This window comes from Larus michahellis, chromosome 16, assembly GCF_964199755.1.
Source record: "Larus michahellis chromosome 16, bLarMic1.1, whole genome shotgun sequence".
NCBI lineage: Eukaryota > Metazoa > Chordata > Aves > Charadriiformes > Laridae > Larus > Larus michahellis.
The window spans coordinates 8,744,696-8,762,212 of NC_133911.1; the positions used below are offsets into that span (position 1 = coordinate 8,744,696).

The window sequence follows — 17,517 nt, forward strand, 5'->3', positions numbered from 1 at the left end:
AATTCTGGCTAGTAATGTTAACTCCTCCTACTTAAAGATTTGCCTTTATTCTATATACATCCCCTTCAAATCTTCTTATGTGGTTTTTTTTCTACTACCTTACACAACTGAAGAAGTTGAGGTGCAAGAAAAGCAGCTGCAGTTCTGCTGATGCTTTTGTGGAAAGGCCACACAAATCATTATTTTAAGAAAGGAAAAAAGAAATAGTGACTCGCCTCTGAAATTCTTACATCCTGTATAGTATGAAATTAATTAAGCATTTTAGGCCCATGCTTGTGTTTCTTTTTAAGGAATAATGTTGTAATACTACCTGGGTTAATCTGTTTCTGTCTAGTTGATGAGACGTAGCGTGGAACAGAAGGAAGGGTGCAGCTTTTCCCTGGCTTTCTCTTCGGCTGTTGTAGCGCGATTGCAAACCAGATCCCCTCCTGTGGCGTTCATGAAACGATACCTGTACCGTGGTTGAGAGTGTAGCTTAAAATGCTCGCTGTTGAAGCACGTAGGACACATTAGTCTTAAAGCAGTGTGACAAACTAGCGATGCTTTTGTTAGACCTGAACTGGTACGTTGCTGAGGTGCAGCTGGAAGGTCACATCAGCCACAGCTTCTGTCGTGTGACGTGTTGAACCCAAGAAACCCAAATACTAGGCCAGCAGTTCTTACCAAACTTAAGTCGGATTTTACCTTTCTGTTTCCCCTACAAAATATACCGAGCCAGTTAAAACAATAAATGGTTATAGAGACCCTCGAACACCTCTTCTGTGTGTTCTTCCCTCTTTCCGCTATTGAAAGACAACCGCTATGGTAACCCCGACCCAGTATAACGTGAGGGGCCTGCAATTAGCTTCCATCGCATCCTTCAGTAGCACCGAGTATTGTGCAGCCAGTGTGAATATTCTTACCTCAGTTCTACCTGAGTTCTGTAGGTGAGGATTATCTTTTTGTTCTGCCACTACTTCTATCCTCAAAGCATGCGAACTAGGCTTAATGAAACGTTGTCCCAGGAAGAGATTAACTAATGTTCAGCTGAGTATTTCAGTGTGTTTTGTTCTGCTGTTTCCCCTTTTAGGTGACAGCGAGATTGTAAATAATATGTACGAGACCGACCCTGATCTCCTTGCTGGCGAAAGTGCAGAGGAGGAAACAGAGGACAGTATTATGTCCCCCATTCCTGTCGGACCTCCATCACCCTTTCCCACCAGTGAGGACTTCACTCCCAAGGAGGGCTCACCTTATGAAGCTCCCGTCTACATTCCTGATGACATTCCAATCCCACCAGATTTTGAACTCAGAGAATCTTCGATCCCAGGGGCAGGGCTAGGGATTTGGGCCAAAAAGAAGATTGAAGTTGGGGAAAGATTTGGACCCTATATGACAGTACAAAGGAGCACATTAAAGGAAACAAACTTTGGATGGGAGGTAAGCGTGCTGAATGTGACAATCACATTCATTTGTCTTCTGTGCAAACTGTTCATAAAGCTAGGCTGAGTCCTGACTGGCCTGGGGACAGGAGGAGTGACTTCGCTAATGCCGTATTTCCCTGCGTTATTTTGCATCCCCAATTACACGCAGTATTTAAAAAGCAGCAGAAACCCTTTCTAAGATAGCTTCTTGGGCTACAAACACTGCTCCAGCACCGTTTTAGAAGGTTGGTTTTAAATGATGTTGGGTCACTTCTTAAAGTGCTTGTCATTTTCAGATTGTGTTCAGAACTTGTCACAAAGGAAGAAATATGATTAGTCGCATCATGTTTTGTAGTTGGGTGTGTTACCTTTGACTTCCAGTCCATGTTAGCTGTGCAGGCATTATTAACTGGTCATAGAAAAATAGCATGTACCCATTAACACCCTAGATGTTCTTGAGTTCTTGCTCTGCAGCAAAGATAAAGAAATGTGAAAGTCATTTTTCCCTAAGAGCTAAACAAAAGCCAGTCTTCACTAGGAAAAAGACCACTATCGTAGAACTCATATCTTTCTCCCTGCTTTTCTGGGATTGTCACAGAAATCATCTTAGTCTCTTCTCCTATATTCTTGATTTGGAAATATCCAAACCCCTAAGAATTATCATAAATTATAGCAGATTCTGTGAAAAAAAATACAAAACCACCCTGCTAAAATACTGGAAATACTGGTCTGTTTCGGAGGGGCTGCGGGTATGAAACAGCTTGAGATCACCTAATGTAATGGTCACATTAAGGTCCCTCTGAAACAAAGCACAATTTTACTCTAGGAATATGCAATATTGATTATTTGTAGCTGCAGTGTGAAGGGGCTCCTATGGAAAGGTGAATTCTCTTTTTCTGAACCTAGTATTTAGAGGTGGCATTTGGTTGTGTTTTTGTTTTTGGTTTTATTTTATTTTATTTTTATTTTATTTTATTGACAGTGATTTTTTTTTGGAACAAAGTGCTTTCCTCCTTGGCTGTTAGAAGTCAGACCAAATTTGAGTAACGCAAATCTTTTTTTTTTTCTATGACCTTGGCGAAACTTTGTCCTTGTGTTTTATATTTCTGATAAAAGTTTGTATTTACATTAATGTTTTTAAGAAATGTTCCCTATGCCCATTCTGCACTGAATGCCAGGCCTGATACAAGCCGTATCTATTAACTTCAGCCTACGTTGACTTTGCGATACTATTTATTTTTGTAACGTAATTGAACAAACTTTCTTTCTCTGTGGTGCTTCTCACATTTCAGCGGTGTTCTTTTGTTCTCTGATTTGGCAGGTACGTTTCATACCTGAAAGGAAGGACTTATTTGTCCTCCATCAGATGTCCTCAAACACTGTCTTAGACCCACCCTGACACTATCTCTTTTGACCTTGCCTGTATTTGCAGATACCTCTTGAAGTTTTCCACTTCCCAGTATGTTTAAAGAAAGTTCAGAAATCTGGTTTTAGTCACTCAGTAACTTCATCATTTCGCTTGGGGACAACATACACAAATACCTTTGTGTGCCAAACAGGAATTCATGTAATAAATACTATTTCTGCCTGTCTGTTGGTTTCTAAGCTGGTTCCTTTGAGTGTAGGGTTGGAAAAGCCTTCAAGAGATGTTCTAGGCAGCTTTACCCCATGTTACTTGTGCTAGAAAATTGTCACTTGGGACATGTTTGCACCCTCTGTTAATGCAATTGAGTAGGCAGACGACTGGCAGCAAGAGAACAAAAGAAAAGGAGGGGAGTTTATTGTCACCCTGTAACTTGTTGACTGGGCTTCTGCCTCTGTGCTGGTTCTTACAATAGTGATGAGGCTGACATTGTAGCGTACCGTGAGAAGCGCTCCTTATGCAGTTTGATATCATTTTTGGACAATACTTCTCTGTAACTTGTAGTTTTGTCTTTTAGTGACTTGAAAGCTGAATGCTGTTGTAAGACTTCTTACATATAACTCCTTGTTCCTGGCTAATTGAGACATTACTGTTATACTGGAATTGCCTGTTCTGTTAGTTACTAGTGTTTTTACTTTGGGAAAGGTATCTGTTCTTCACACTCAACCTTCTTCTCTATTCTTGTTTCTCGGTTCATTTCATATAGTTTATACTCTTGATAATGCCACTTCTGTGGACATGCCACCCCCTACCCCCCCAATCCTGAAAACCTGGTCTGGTTTGGTTTGGTTTTGTTTTTAAATGTAAACGTAACGTTAATAGTGTTTCTGGCTTTTGCACAAAAAGTTCTTGCCCTTCATCACAGGAAATTTGTTGTCAGACTTTGACCAAACTAAGAGTGCCACTAGAAGTGGTAATATCTAAGAATGCTTTACATCGCATTTTGAAGTGGGCACCCATTAGCCCATCTTGGCGAGAAGCTGCTGGTGATGTTGTTGTTTAGGGCACATCTTTGCGCTTAAAAATGCGTATCTGGCTTCTGAGCGTGGTCAGTTTGCAAGTTTCTTTATATGCTTGGAGTCGTGCCCATCTGTAACGGCCCCCAATCTGCTGTAGGTGGCATAAAGGATGAAACGGTGCCGGGGAGGCTGCAGTCGGCTCTTGATGTGTAGGAAGGTGTGTTCGTATTGCTGGTCTGTGGGGGTTTTTGAGTTAAAGCTTAAGCGTGCTAATTCAGCATGTTAAAGTACAAAACAAATTTTAAAATGCTGCAGTTTGTACTTCTCAATTAAGATACGTTTCTTTTGATTTCTGGAATTAAAAAAAAATTCATTTGGGGGGGGTCTGAAAAAACGTGCTATTAAAGGGCATTGATTTGAAAATGGATCGGTCTTCTGTCCAAGGCATTAACACTCCAGAAATAGCTTCCTCTTTTCAAACTTCAATGAGACCAGATTTGCGAAAATAAAAATGCAACAAAACAGTTAACTGTATTTCTTCAAAGTCCTGAAGAAACACGGGCTCCTGTTTGGAGGTAGGGGCCAGCTCTTTTTTCATCTGAACTGTTGGATCCCGACCTGGCTCTGCTGTAAAACATCTAACTCCAGGAGGGAAAAGAAGAATGCTATTTGCTGAAACTTTCAGCTTTACTTGTTATTTTCCCTAATGGCCTAAAACCTCATAGGGAACCCAGAATGTCCTCGCTTTCTTGCCATACCTTGGAAAAAAGACATGCCATTTTTTTATTATAGAGGTTTTTCCTTTTAGCTAGACAGGAGGGACTGGGTTAATTCTGGGTGAATACATGTCCTGCTTCAACTGCAGCAAGTCTTTACTATCTTGTTTCTTTATATGTTTGTTCTCCAACATTTGCTTTGTGGATTATGTTTTAAAAAATATTCTTTAAATTAAACCACACCTATTATTCAAGGGCTTTTTTAACACGGGATGGCAGTGAGTGATTCATGCTCATTTCATAAAAATAAATGAGATGTGTCGGTCTTCCGGCCCCCGCCCCCTCCTAGAGATGATTCAGTAAGTGCTTGTATAGGATGGTGTGCCGTGTTTTCCCTCTGTGCCTCATTCCCTGACACTGCTGTGCTGAGCATGTTTACCTTTTTTTCCTTAAAAGACACCACCCAAACTAAAAGCCTGGTGATTATTTAGTGTGACGTGATTGCATTTCTGCTCTGCTCTCCTGATCCTATTACTTCCTTGCCTGCTGACACAGAACATACCATTCACAGTACCCCAAATAAATCACAGCGTGTTTTCGCTTTATTGCCTCTGGGACCTAAAATAAATAAATAAATAAATAAATCGCATAATGATTTTGATCACTTTGAGTAAATAATGATATTTATCATAGCACTGTTTATTTTGCTAATTGAGAGAAGACTAGGAATCGCATCTGGGAGGGAAATTTAGCAACTGAATTCTAGGGAATTTGGAAGCAATCAGATTTGTTTTTCGCTCAGTTTGCTTCACAGGGTAAATGCCATTAACGAAATCTAGTTATTAGTTCCTTTGTTTTAATTTATATTTTAAGAGCAATTCTTTGCTGCAACGCAAGAGACTTCTCTTACACTAAAGTGTAAGAGGCAGGCGGCTTCTTTACATACGAAAAATAAGTGCTTTCATTTAGTACTTCAGGGTGGAGATAGAAGCTATCCCATGAAAGACAAATAACTGTGGAAAAAATAAGAGCCGGCAGCTAAGGATGCAGCGAGCATTCTTGGCCTCACATCTGTGCCAGTGGAAAACTCTGCTGCTTTTTGAGCATGCTTTATAGCGTCAGTGATTCATAGCAGCTCGACCTCCCCGTTCCCACAAAATAGAATATTTAAATTTTGGAGGGGGGGTGTGTGTGTGTCTCTTCTGTTTATTTTGTTTGCTTGTTTTTTAGAAATACCAAGTGCCAAGGAGGATTCACTTCACACAACTGGCCTTGAGTGCTGAGAGGAGAATTATATTGTATTTCCTTGAGTATTAAAAATATTGAAATAGGAAGGAGGCTCTAAACATTCTTTTAACTGTGATGGTTTTGTCATGCTTCCCAGTTAAAAGAACATACAGCCCAAATTCCCCCAGTTTGCTAAAGCAGCATGTTCTTGTCTGTCCTGTTTCTTAACAAAAGATGCTAAAAGAAGTACGAGTCCTTTAGATGAGGAAAGAAATCCCGAAACCTGTCTGCGCTCATCTCTTGCTAACATCCTTTCAGCTTTCAGGCTGAAAGGATGTGATGACATTTCCTTGGAGTTTTTCTTCATGTGTCTTCTGATTCATTCATTTTCTCTGGCCTCTGCCTTTCCCTTTGGCTTGAGAATAATGTTACTATAACAGCCTCTATCGCCCAGGGAAGAAAGAGCTTCTGAATCGCTGTTTTCAAAACCACATCTAATGCTCTTGCAGGGAATGAGCAGGCTTGGAAATTGCTGAAGAACGGTGTGCGTGGCCGTGCCCTAGATGGAGCGTGTTACCTACGCAGAAAACATTTCCCATGCAAGGTTGCTTCCCAGTTTCTCAAAGTTTGGCTTGGCTAGAATAATTCTGAAAAAGAAACGATCTATGGGTTCGTAAGGTAAACAGAACATAAGAGCACCCGGGGACTTCCCAGATACGCCCTTAGCCACTGATAGTTGCTACAGGCATCCATAGGTAGAAAGTGTATATATATATATATGCATATGAAACTGTAGATAAACTTTTGCTTTAGACTGAAACCTGGCGCTTAAAGTGAAAAAAATTAATCTCAGAGTTCAGAATTTACTGAACTCTAAATATTCTAAATACTCTGCAATTCTGGGCCAATAAAATTGCTCAACTTTGTACGTGCTACATGCTGTCCCCTTTCCAGGGAATAACTGTGGTGAGAACGTCGACACTTTAATTCTCTCCACAGTCTATGGCCTTTGTTCTGGTGTTAGGAGACCATCACGAGGAAGGGGAAGAGTCAGCTTCCAGGTCCTGTCCATTGTTAGACTGTTTTCCTGTGCCTGGTGTTAGAAACACCCCAGTGGGTACATGCTCCTGGCTTTTGATTCAGAAAACGATGCAACAAAGAAAAAGCAGGGAGGGGTGTGGGGGCACTGCTTATTGTATCAAAGGCAAAATCCCATTCTCTATAACTAAATCCATTGGAGAGGTTAATTTATTAATTTTCACCCTGGATAAAAATGAAAAATGCACTTTATGACATCTAAGTGAAATGACTGAAATTTGTACCATTTTTTGATGCTTCACCAAATGCTTCAATGTCAGAGTTAAAAGAGTAAGTCTTTTTTAGGCCCAAGAATGCCAAGATATCTTGCTCTATCTTAGGCACTTCTCTAAAACATGGGTATATAAGGAATTAAGAAAAAAAGAAGAGACAGGGGAAGGGAATGACTAAGAATACCTCCTGATATTTCTCCTTTATTTCCATAAGGGGTAATAACTCATGAGCAATCCGGCAGAGGGCACTTTCTTTAAATAGAACATTCTGATTCACAGGCAGAAAAAGGAAATAAATATTTTCTTTTCGTCTTCGAGAGACATCCATGAATACCAGCTTCTGAAACAGTATTTTATCATCCACACTAAAAAAAAAAAGAAAAAAAGAAAAAAAGGAGGAAAAGAATATCCCATGAAAAGCTCGGTGGTGACCACAGGGTTTGAAAAATAGCTCTTTTCATTGTCGAAAGCCTTGCAGAATACAGGGCATTATTTCTTCCTCTGGAATGTTAACCTACATAGAAATCCAACCTTTATTTTGTCCATTCCCAGAAAAGCCTGGCTGATGGAGCATTGGAACACAGTGGGCTTTTGTAAAGGAAATGATCAATAAGTTAGAGTTAAACCATAAATATACATGGGACTTTAAAGGAGGCATCGCTCTGTGGCCTCTTTCAGTTGCAGTTTGAGAAGGTGGAAGCAATGCAAAATAACTTGCTTTGCAGTTCTTGGGCTGCTTCTACCCGGTGATCAGGGATGCGTGTGCTGTTTGAGAAGACAGTCCTTGTGCCGCACACTAGTGGGTAACGTGTGTGTGATTGTACGGCACCGAGGGCTCCGGCGTGAGCCACCAATGTGGGAACGGACCCCAGTTCTCCAGGGAACTTGGGAACTGCCTGCTGAGGTCCGACCTGTGGCACCGCTCCTGCTTACAGGCACCCCTCGCTCGTACTGTCCTTGCTGTGCAAGGGACTCTGACCGGGTGAACGTTTTAGGTGTTCACCCACTTATTTTCTGGCGTCCTTTTTCCCTGTGGCTTATCCCTAGCCCCTGCGTTCCAGTAACCTTGTGCTAAGACACCGGAGAAAGTCATTACTCAACTTTGAGTCAGGGCTTAAATACTGCGAGCTGTGTTTAGACTCCAAAGGTTTGTGACATTAGCAAACCTTTCAGTGAACCTCATCTGTGTTCCTGGTTAATCATGAAGGCTGAAGGTTTTAAATTAAATTTCTTTACCTCAATCGGTACAATACAAGAAGTAACAACAGTGAATTTTCCAGAGTACGTTAATTACTTTTGGAGAAAGGGGAAATCACATTCTCTGCATAATTTGGCACCATCCTTCTCTTCCCATAGCAAATACGGAGCAGCACCGCAGATTTGGAGAACTGCTAAATGTAGCAACTCTTACTTTGTGGGATTTAGCACTTCACACGTTTGGGCACTTTGATTGCTTCTTATTTGGCTCTGGAAAAGCAAGGGAGTTGTGTTTTTGTACATAGAGGTGAAAATGAAAAGTTGGGTCTATCACTCTTGCTGAAGCAGCGGGACATAGGTGGATCTTTGTTCTTCAGTTTTTTAACGTATCATTTAGTTATTCATCCTTCCTTCTTTTTGGGTATTTCATCACAGCAAAGTACTGGGACCTGTACAAAATGAGACAGTCCTTGTACTGAAAGTTCACAACTTTGAAAAACATGGGCTGTTTGTCCAAGGAAGGTGTGAATCTGAGTTTGAGTCACATTTAGAAACATGAATGGGAGAAGCACGTCTGCAGGAGGAGGTCTAGTGGTCAGACAAGGTGGCGAATGGGCCGGTCGGGCTGGAAGGAGCATTTCTGTGCAGAGGGCTGTCTCTGGAAATTTTATTACTAATTGTGTGCTCTGGTTCTCAAGTTGTGACTAAGGGCAGATGCTTTGCAAAGCGTCCTCGTAAAATACCCACCTTGATGCGTTTGTGCATCTCCCTTCATTTCCTGGCTCTCCCTGTCCTCTCTGCAAGCAAACAGGTAACGAGATCATCTCGGGCGCAGGCCTGACTGGAAGCTGGTTGGTGTAATCGGGTTCCAGACTGGAAACACTACGCGGTGACCGCTGAGCGTGTCTGCATTGATCAGGGACATGCACATTCAAGTGGGATGTGTAAATAAAGGAGAGGCATCTTTCCCGCGAGGGAAGTCAGTCTGTGTACACATCGGGAAGCACAGGCTGGAGAGCGGTTCGTCAGAACTTGTCATCACTTACTCTCTTTGCCCCAGAAATGCACAAAATGTGCTTAAAAAAATAAAAGTGCTTTTCAGGGAGGAGTATTCTCACCCAGCTGTCCTGCTCGTGCACGCTCTTTAGTGGGGCTTATTGAGGCTGCTCTTGGCAACACGTTGCTGGTGCAGTGACTCCCCAGCGTGTCCTGGAAGCAGTGCGATGTCTCGTAAATGACGCGGTAGTTCGGAGGCCCCGATCTCTAAGAATCACCTTTGTGTTTAATGCACTTCATAACCTTTCTGGTATAGAAAGCGCAGCATTCAGCCCACTCGTGCCTGCATTTGTACTGCGCCAGTTTGTTCAGCAGACAGAAACGGGTATTTTCTTCCTTTTGATCTGATTAGCGAGCAGTATGTTTCTTCACTTTCAGATAATGCCTGGGCAAGTCATTGCTTTAATTGTACATCTTATTGTGCCATCCCTGTTCAATCATGTTCAAAAATACCTACATTTCACCCTTGTCCCCCACCTCCCTTTTCCCATTTAGATCTCACTGAAGTCCATTCTACCTTATCAGCACAGTAATTTCATGAGCAGAGCTAGGATTTCTGCCGTTTAGGCCCCGGCCATTGTCTGTCGCAGCTGCAGTCAAGATAAACCCTCACCCAGAACAAAGTTGGAATGACCTTTTACAAGCAGAATCTGCCTTGTTTCCCTCCAGACTAATTTATCAGCCTTCATTTCAGCCTAGTCTCTCAGCAGAGGCCTGAAAGAACATTACAGAGAGCATGAATGAACAGGGGGATTAAGATGCTTGGCTAGTCCCTCTTTTTCATCAGACACCTTCTGGATTTACTGAGATGTAAGCTGTAAATGACCGTAAGTGGTGAACTGCCTTCAACTTGGAGGAAGGGAAAGGGAAGGGGCCGGGGGGGGGTGGGTGGAAATCACCACAGCCAAATGTTTGGAAAAGAAGAGTGATGTGGGGGAACTGGATAAACCTCCTGTCTTGAAGTCGGAAAGTGGTAGGTCTGAGCAGTAAGCGAGTTCCCCCTGGCTCTGCGGGCTGCCACACGGAGGGCTGCGTGGTGGAAGGGCCAGGCTGTCCCCGAGAGGCGCGGGGAGGGGGTACGGGCTGTGCAGAAACCGCCTCCAGTGAGACGGGCTCCAGCGTTTTCAGAACTGTTAACGAGGGGTTCTTTGCAAATTTAAATCCAATTTATTGATTCAAAGCAGAATTTAAAAAATGGGTTACAAATGTATGTTCTAAAAGTATTTCTGTGCAGCAGACCAGCAAAAATTTTATTGAGAGCATGATTTTAATGGTGCAAGAGCTGAAATTGTTTTAAAGTGAACTTGGCAAGTGTCAAAGAGCCCAATATGAAATAAAAAATCCACTTCTGGCTGACAACAGCCACAGTCCGAAGGACTTGCTGTGCAGAGGGGAGTAAATATTTGTCTCTTGAAGGAGGGGAGAGTTGTGGACTACAGTTTAGGTGACCGTCCTGTCTGTACACCATGGGCAACTCTCCTTCGCTCTGGTGGAACTGGGTAGTTCCACCCCTAATACTGTAACACATCAGGTGTCTTTTTAGTGCTTACACCTTTTAGCTTTCTTCATCTTTTATGTAATGAAAGAGAGGGTTGTTTAACAACTTTGAAACATCACTGTTAAATCACAAGCTGCTCGCTTGTGGTGGTCGGGGAAACCCTTGTCTGTAAAACTTGAATGGTTGTGGTGGATTACTTTAATTGGGTTGACTTGAAAGCTTTTGCAAAGGAAGAATTAAATACAGCTCCAGTGGTTTAGCCTTTGATATTGGTAGTGGTGGTTATTACTAGTGCTGTATTATTGCGTGTGTATCTCCTACCCTCATCCGAAGCTCAGAGCCGGGCTGGGAACCTGCCTGATGCCACGTCGTCCTGACCCGCCGGGCAGGAACGCTGCTGTGCCGGGGAATGGGGCGCCGGGTCCAGCCCAGCGGCAGAAACCTCTGCATACAAAAAATTAATGTAAGCAGCGTTCCCCCCTTGGTAGATTATCTGAACTTTTGGTATATTTGAGCGTTTTGGAATATTTAAACTTTTGGTGAAAAAGACGGAAGAGGCACGGGATGGACTCGCAGGTGTGGGGGGAGTGTGGAAGCTGTCAAGTGAGCAACAGGGCACAGACACGCCAAAAACCAGCTTGTGGAATTCATATTGCGGTGTCAAGTGATGGCGAGCATCAGCCACAAGGTGCTTAGAAACTGGATGCGGATAAAAGGCTAATGTTTTGAAATTATTTTAAGGTTATGGAGAGTTTAGTCTATTCACTGGACAAGCCTGGCATTTTGGCTACGAGACTTTCAGATTTTCCTGTGACCGTACATACCAATAAACCCTATTGCGATTATTGATATTTTCCTTTCTGAGCAATAAAAGCCCTCGAAATGCAGTGGCTTGTGATTATAATAGAAACATCTAGACTTTTCTAAACCTTCTAGACTTCTGATTTATTTTAGATATTTGGGGGAAGATTCAGGCTGTGATTTCTTTATATCTTGTGTTGCTAATGCAATTTGTGCCTTTGCAGTCTTTTAGCTAGTAATATGGAAGACGTAGGATATTTAGAGTTGATGCAATCTTTTTTTGCTCTCAGCAGGGGTTGTGTTTCATCTCTTATTGAGAGAGATTAATAATGCAGAAGTACTGCACTGTTATGAAGGTTGCACCTTGTAGATTTACTCGCTTTCAAACAAAAGGTGTGTGCATCTCATCTCTTAAATACTAACTATTGTTCTTAGTACTGATTTACAGCCACTTCCACTCTCAGAAGTTAAGTGTCTTTTGCTATTCGTAAGTGCTTATATCATCTCCAAAATGAATTTCAGCAGCGTGGAAGGGAGATAAAAAGCTGCCTTTCTGGAGAGTTGTTGAGGCAAAATGCAGATACTTACTTGAAACAGGACAGATTGGTTTTGGCTCTTGTCCAGTTTCCTGGGAAATGGACAGAAAGAAGCTTAATTTCTTATAGTCCGCTGCAGCTGTGCTTAGGTTTTAATAAGCATACAAGCTTGATTTAAAAAATAAAAAATAAAAAAATCCAGGAAGTTCAGACTCTTGTCGTGTTGTCTGTGTTCCTTGGAGCAGAAATTGGGTTAAGACATAAGTTAAGCATCAAGGATGCCGCTGACCGAAATGTCTCTAACCCTTCAAAACTTAGTGAATGGGCAAAAATGATTGCAGGTGAACTTCCATTTCGATAAATGTAAGGTCACGTAATTTAGTGTATCCAGGGAAGCATATTCCAAGCTGTGTCTGTGCGGTGCTGAACTCGAGACTGGCAGACAGAAGGCAGGGACGAGAGCTTGTGGTCGCTGCTGAGAGCGCTCTGGAGTCGTTGCCTCAGTGTGCAGGGGCAGCCAAAAAAAGTCAATGGTGCCCGGGGCGTGCCGGGAAGGGTGTTGAGAAGATGACAGAGGACATCGTCATGCTGCTGTGTAGACCTTGGTGTGCCTCTGTCTTGCTGCTCTGGTGTGTGAGAGGTGGAGCAGAGCTGGAGAAAGAATAGGGGAGGGCAAGAAAAATTTCCAAGAGGATTGAGCAGCTCTTCTAGGAGGAAGAACTAGAGAATCTGGATTTGCTGAGTTTGGAGAGGAGAAGGTGTAGAGCAGAGCAGACACTGTTAAGTTTACAAAATCCTGAAAGCAGTGGATAAAGGGAATTTGGAGTTGCTATTTAAGGGATAATGTAATACTTGCAGTAGAAGCATTTGATGAAACTAGTAGAAAAAGTGTTTAAATTAAATACAAGCAAGTACCAATTTATGTAGTGAAAAGTGAATTCCAGAATGTGCTACCTGTGGAGACAGGTAGATCCAGAAGGTTCAGAGAGGACCGGGATGGTGTGAATCCAGTCCGTGAATGGATGTATCAGCAGGAGTAGACGGGTATATTCTCTTGAATATCTCTCACGCAATGGCTCTGGAAACTGGAGGGCTAGAAGGCAAATGCAGTGGAAATTGGGCAGGCCCACATGTGTGCCCTAAATACTGTATCCAGCTTTCGTTGTCGTCACTGGTGTTGTCATAAGGTCAGGAATGAGCTTGAAGCTCTCCTTTGGGAGGCGGGGGCATTAAGGGCAGAAAAAACCCCAAACCAAAAACCCATGGAGAAATTACATGTTTCTGGGTGATAACAACCTCCCCACAGGCAGGAGGTGTGGGGTCAAGGGACTAAAACAGGGAACACACCAAACCGTGTCCCCGGATAAGAGGGGGACGCTGCCCCGCTGGGGCTTCTGGGCTGGGCAGACCCTTGTCTCCTCGGGGCATTTCTTACGGCCTTACAAAGATGTAAGTCGTCCATTCCCTGCTCTCCGGCAGCGCTGCACTGGTGTTAGTGGCGCACCAGCATCTCTATTGCAAATCTCATTTTCAACTCTTTATTATTTTTGTGGATTAAAATCCACAAAGTCCAAGCCAACATTCGCAGTGTAAATTCTCATCTTGCCTGCAGTTTATTACAAGATTTTGTAGTAATCTGCTGGAAATTTCAGATTTAGAAATTTGAGCCAAAGTGACTTCTTTTCCTGTCTTTTTCTGTTTTTCAAAGTTGCTTTATTTTGTAAAGGGCTTTTGTGTGTGTGATATATATCAGTAAATGCATGTGTAAATTTACTGCTTACTATAAACTGTAATTGGCAAGAGTAGGAATATAGCAAATTCAGATTGAGAATGATAAAATACTGATACTGTATCCTTTAATTTATTACCTGTATTATCCACACTCTACGTTTTTCCACTCTGTTCTCTCTCCTTCATGAGTTGTGTTTTCACTAGACTGGCGTTTTCCTACTCTGATGAATTAACTGTCAATTGAAGTTAGTGAGATAAATCAAAACAAATGGACACCCTGCTCCATATTGACTTTCTCACTGCCTGATTCTGAAAACCACTTTCTGAGCACTGTGCTGCTATTATGCTCACTTGGTTCTAAGCAAATGTACAAGAAAGAAGGAATTGGGGGAGGTAGGTGTTTAATAGCCATCAGTTACGTTTTCACTATCTTCGTTTTATCTAGGATTGGTCAACACTGAGATCGGTGCCATTTACCTAGAAAGAAGACACTTGGCGTTGTGTCAGAAAATGAAATGTTAAATGCCTCTCAGGAAGCATATTTTGAAGTTTAGGTCTTTTAAAATGTGGTCTTAATCTACACTAGAAAAGAGGTTTTGGAATAAGCAGTTTAAGTAAAAAGGAGGACACTTTTTTTATCAGCGTGGGCTACGTGCAGACACTCACCGTAATAGAGGGGAGACAAGTCCGAGTCAAACGAGGTTTATTCACTTTTGCTGTGGGAATTTTCTGTCGAACATTACAGAGTCGTTGGATGGGGGACTTCAAGATGTTGAAGTCTTGGCTGTTATCCCAAGATAGCAGAACTGTTTCTAGGCTGGGTTAGTCTATTTGTGCAAGTAGATGAGTGATGATCAGGCACGCAGTAACTGGGACCATCTCTGTCCCTGGTTAGACCAAACGGTGTACTAAAGTCACCGGTAAAATAGATCTGAAATCCGGACAAGTTTAAGGCTGTTATCGCTTACAGACATGGTAGAACTTTGACAGTAAAGAACACCTTGCGTGGGTACAGGCATTCATTTTAATGTCATCAAAGGTATAATTGTATGATAGAAAAGTGATTGATTGTTTTTTAAATAATGAGAATAGAAAATCCATCTACTTGTCCTAGGCATTGCTACTGCCGGGCTGCGTAGATCAAATACCAGCCATACCTCTGGCTGACCCTAGTTACTCTGCATGGTTTCAGTAATAAGAACAAGCATATGCCTGTCATACAGCAAGTATTGAAATTCTTTTGTTATTTGTTTACTTGTATCTGAAACATCTGCGCCTTCATACTTGGCTTTGAAATGCATTCTAGATCAAGCAGATTATTTTTTCATAGCTATCACCTGATCGTGTGTGTTATGTCTTCCTGTGTAACCAGCACCACATTTAGCAAATAAATTTAACGCCTTCTCACCTGGAAGAGATCTTACAAACTTTAATTCAAGAAGTAAAAGGTTAAAAAAAAAAATGTATGTGCAGAGGAATGGATGGTGGAAAGGGGTAAAGCCTCTCAGCAGTAGGTTAATTGGAGAGTGGAATACCAGCGTAGATGGGAGCACATAGTTTCCTTGGACAATGTGCTAAAGAACTGGGAGCTGGGAAGGACCAGCTGGGATTGTTAGTGAATTAGCTGAAGTCAGAAACTGCTGAATGGAGCAAAGAAGTAAAGGGGAAATGAAGGTTAGGGTATAATTCAGTCTAAATTAGGTGGGCCATTCACAATGCATAAAAGGGCTCTGAGCTTCCTTTCTTGGGGAAAATGGGTAGGAAAGCTCACTTTTATTTGGATGCGTGTTGAGTGGTTGATTTTAAGAATGTGCATACCTAGAGCCTACTTTTTGGAAGTGCATTATCCCACATGAGTTCGGAGGAAGCATTGAAAATGCCATGAGCCTGAAAGACAACAGGTTTAGTAAGAAGGACTCACAACCGTCATGCTGCAAAAGCATGTCATTTTAATCTCTTATGAACTGAAACAATTCCTCCTGATTTATTCTTATCTTTGCTTGCTTGTTATTATTAAAGGTGGAAACTCTGGTCGCCTCAGAATCCTGGGTGCTTGAAATCCACTCTGGCTTTGGCCCATCTTTACTTGTTATTTTTGAAGAGATTTATTTTAGCATTTGTGTACTCTTATTACTTTCTAAGTTTTGTTTCTCAATGGTTATACCACTGAAAGTGACGTGGCAGTCAACGAATGTTCTTGGCGACTGTATTTGTTCTACCTTAAATCACGAAACAATAGGGAAGCCCCTCTCTTGCATGAATTTAAAATACTAGTCGTTAATTTCAAAAGATATCTCAATTGAGTATAAGGCATTGAGCATGCAAGGGGAACCCTTAGGTGATCTGGTAAAGCTCTGTAAAGTCTCATGAACTTAAGCAAAATTAGAAACAAAGGCAATAAACATTTATTTATTTTTTATTAGGAAATGCCAAGTCTAGAAGCCCCCGTGATATTTATTGTTAGAAATCTGTAGAGGGTGACCGGTGGCCTCCCCACAGCCAGACAAGTCTGGGCCGAAGGGGAGCAGCCAGACTCAGGTGGCTGCCGGCGGCATTCCCAGCCACGCACAGTCAGGCCCATTTCAGCATCCGTTTTCCTCACCAAAATCCTGAAGGAAGGAATGGATTCGCAGCACCCTTGGAGACAACAAATGCTGGCTATTTTATATGAAGTGGATAAAAACATTTCAAAGCTGAGGGTTTCTCAGAAGAATCTTCTCCTTGTCAGAGCTGACCCATGCCTCTGTGTCCCCAAAGCGTATGATAATCAGGTACAGAGTCACCGGAGTCACCTCTGATGGCCTCAGTTAATTCATCTAGTGAAGAGCGTCTTTGGCGTAGGGGTAAATACAGACAACATGCTAAAGGGTTATGCAGGGTGAGCACTTAGTGCAGGATCACAGAGGTAAATGCAAAGGAAGTTTGTGGTTACAGATGGTTTTTCTTTTTCACGTTAAAAAAGATATCTCGCAGTGATACCTGTCTGCGGTGCATTGCTTTCCAATTAGACGGGAAGAGTTTTGCTTCTGGTGTTGTGGCATTAGGTGTCTACGTGGACCTTCAAACTCATTTGCCCTCAATTTGCTTAGTATCCCCCAGAAGTACCTCATCCATGTAATGACAAAAATTTACCGTTTTTCAACTTTGCCCGTATTTCAGAGCTGCAGAGAGATCAGCGTTGCTCCGATGTGGGTGTTGTCTGTGAGTGCAGTGATGGTAAGGTCTATCTAAGCAGCACTGTGGTCGTTGTGGCTGTGCAGAGCGTGCCGCAGCTCCGCACCCCCGAGCTCCACAGACAGACAGGTCGTACTCTCTGTGTCAGAAACCTGGCTGACGCCAGAGATGCTCCGCGTGCTGTGAACCTGCCTCCAGAGACGTTGTGCTGGGTCATTAATAAGATAAAGCCTATCTGACTGTTGGTATTCTGGTTTTGTGAGATATAAAATGCTTAATAAGGACTGTTTTACTTGGCCGACTTTATCAGTGTGCAATTCCAGAAGTGCTGTGGCTGGAGGTGTTTTTCCCCCTCGTGCCGTACCTGACACAGCCCGGACTCGTTTCTGCGTTCTCTCTAAAGGCTTATGTCAAGCCCAGTCAATTTAAATGAGATTCAGAACTGGAACAGCAATAAGTGTTCAATCAAAGTATTTGATAAATCAC

The 17,517-nt window shown here is 42.4% G+C and overlaps 1 protein-coding gene across 3 annotated transcripts in view; it reads left to right on the forward strand.

The window, feature by feature from the left end:
• Positions 1 to 17,517, forward strand: part of PRDM16 (PR/SET domain 16) — a 345,169-nt gene that overhangs the window by 134,593 nt on the left and 193,059 nt on the right. For all 3 annotated transcript variants that reach the window (XM_074609605.1, XM_074609606.1, XM_074609604.1), the window contains one exon: positions 1,070 to 1,419. In XM_074609605.1, coding sequence (XP_074465706.1) covers positions 1,093 to 1,419 — 327 coding nt within the window. In that variant the 5' untranslated portion in view covers positions 1,070 to 1,092. The remainder of the gene's footprint in view (positions 1 to 1,069; positions 1,420 to 17,517) is intronic.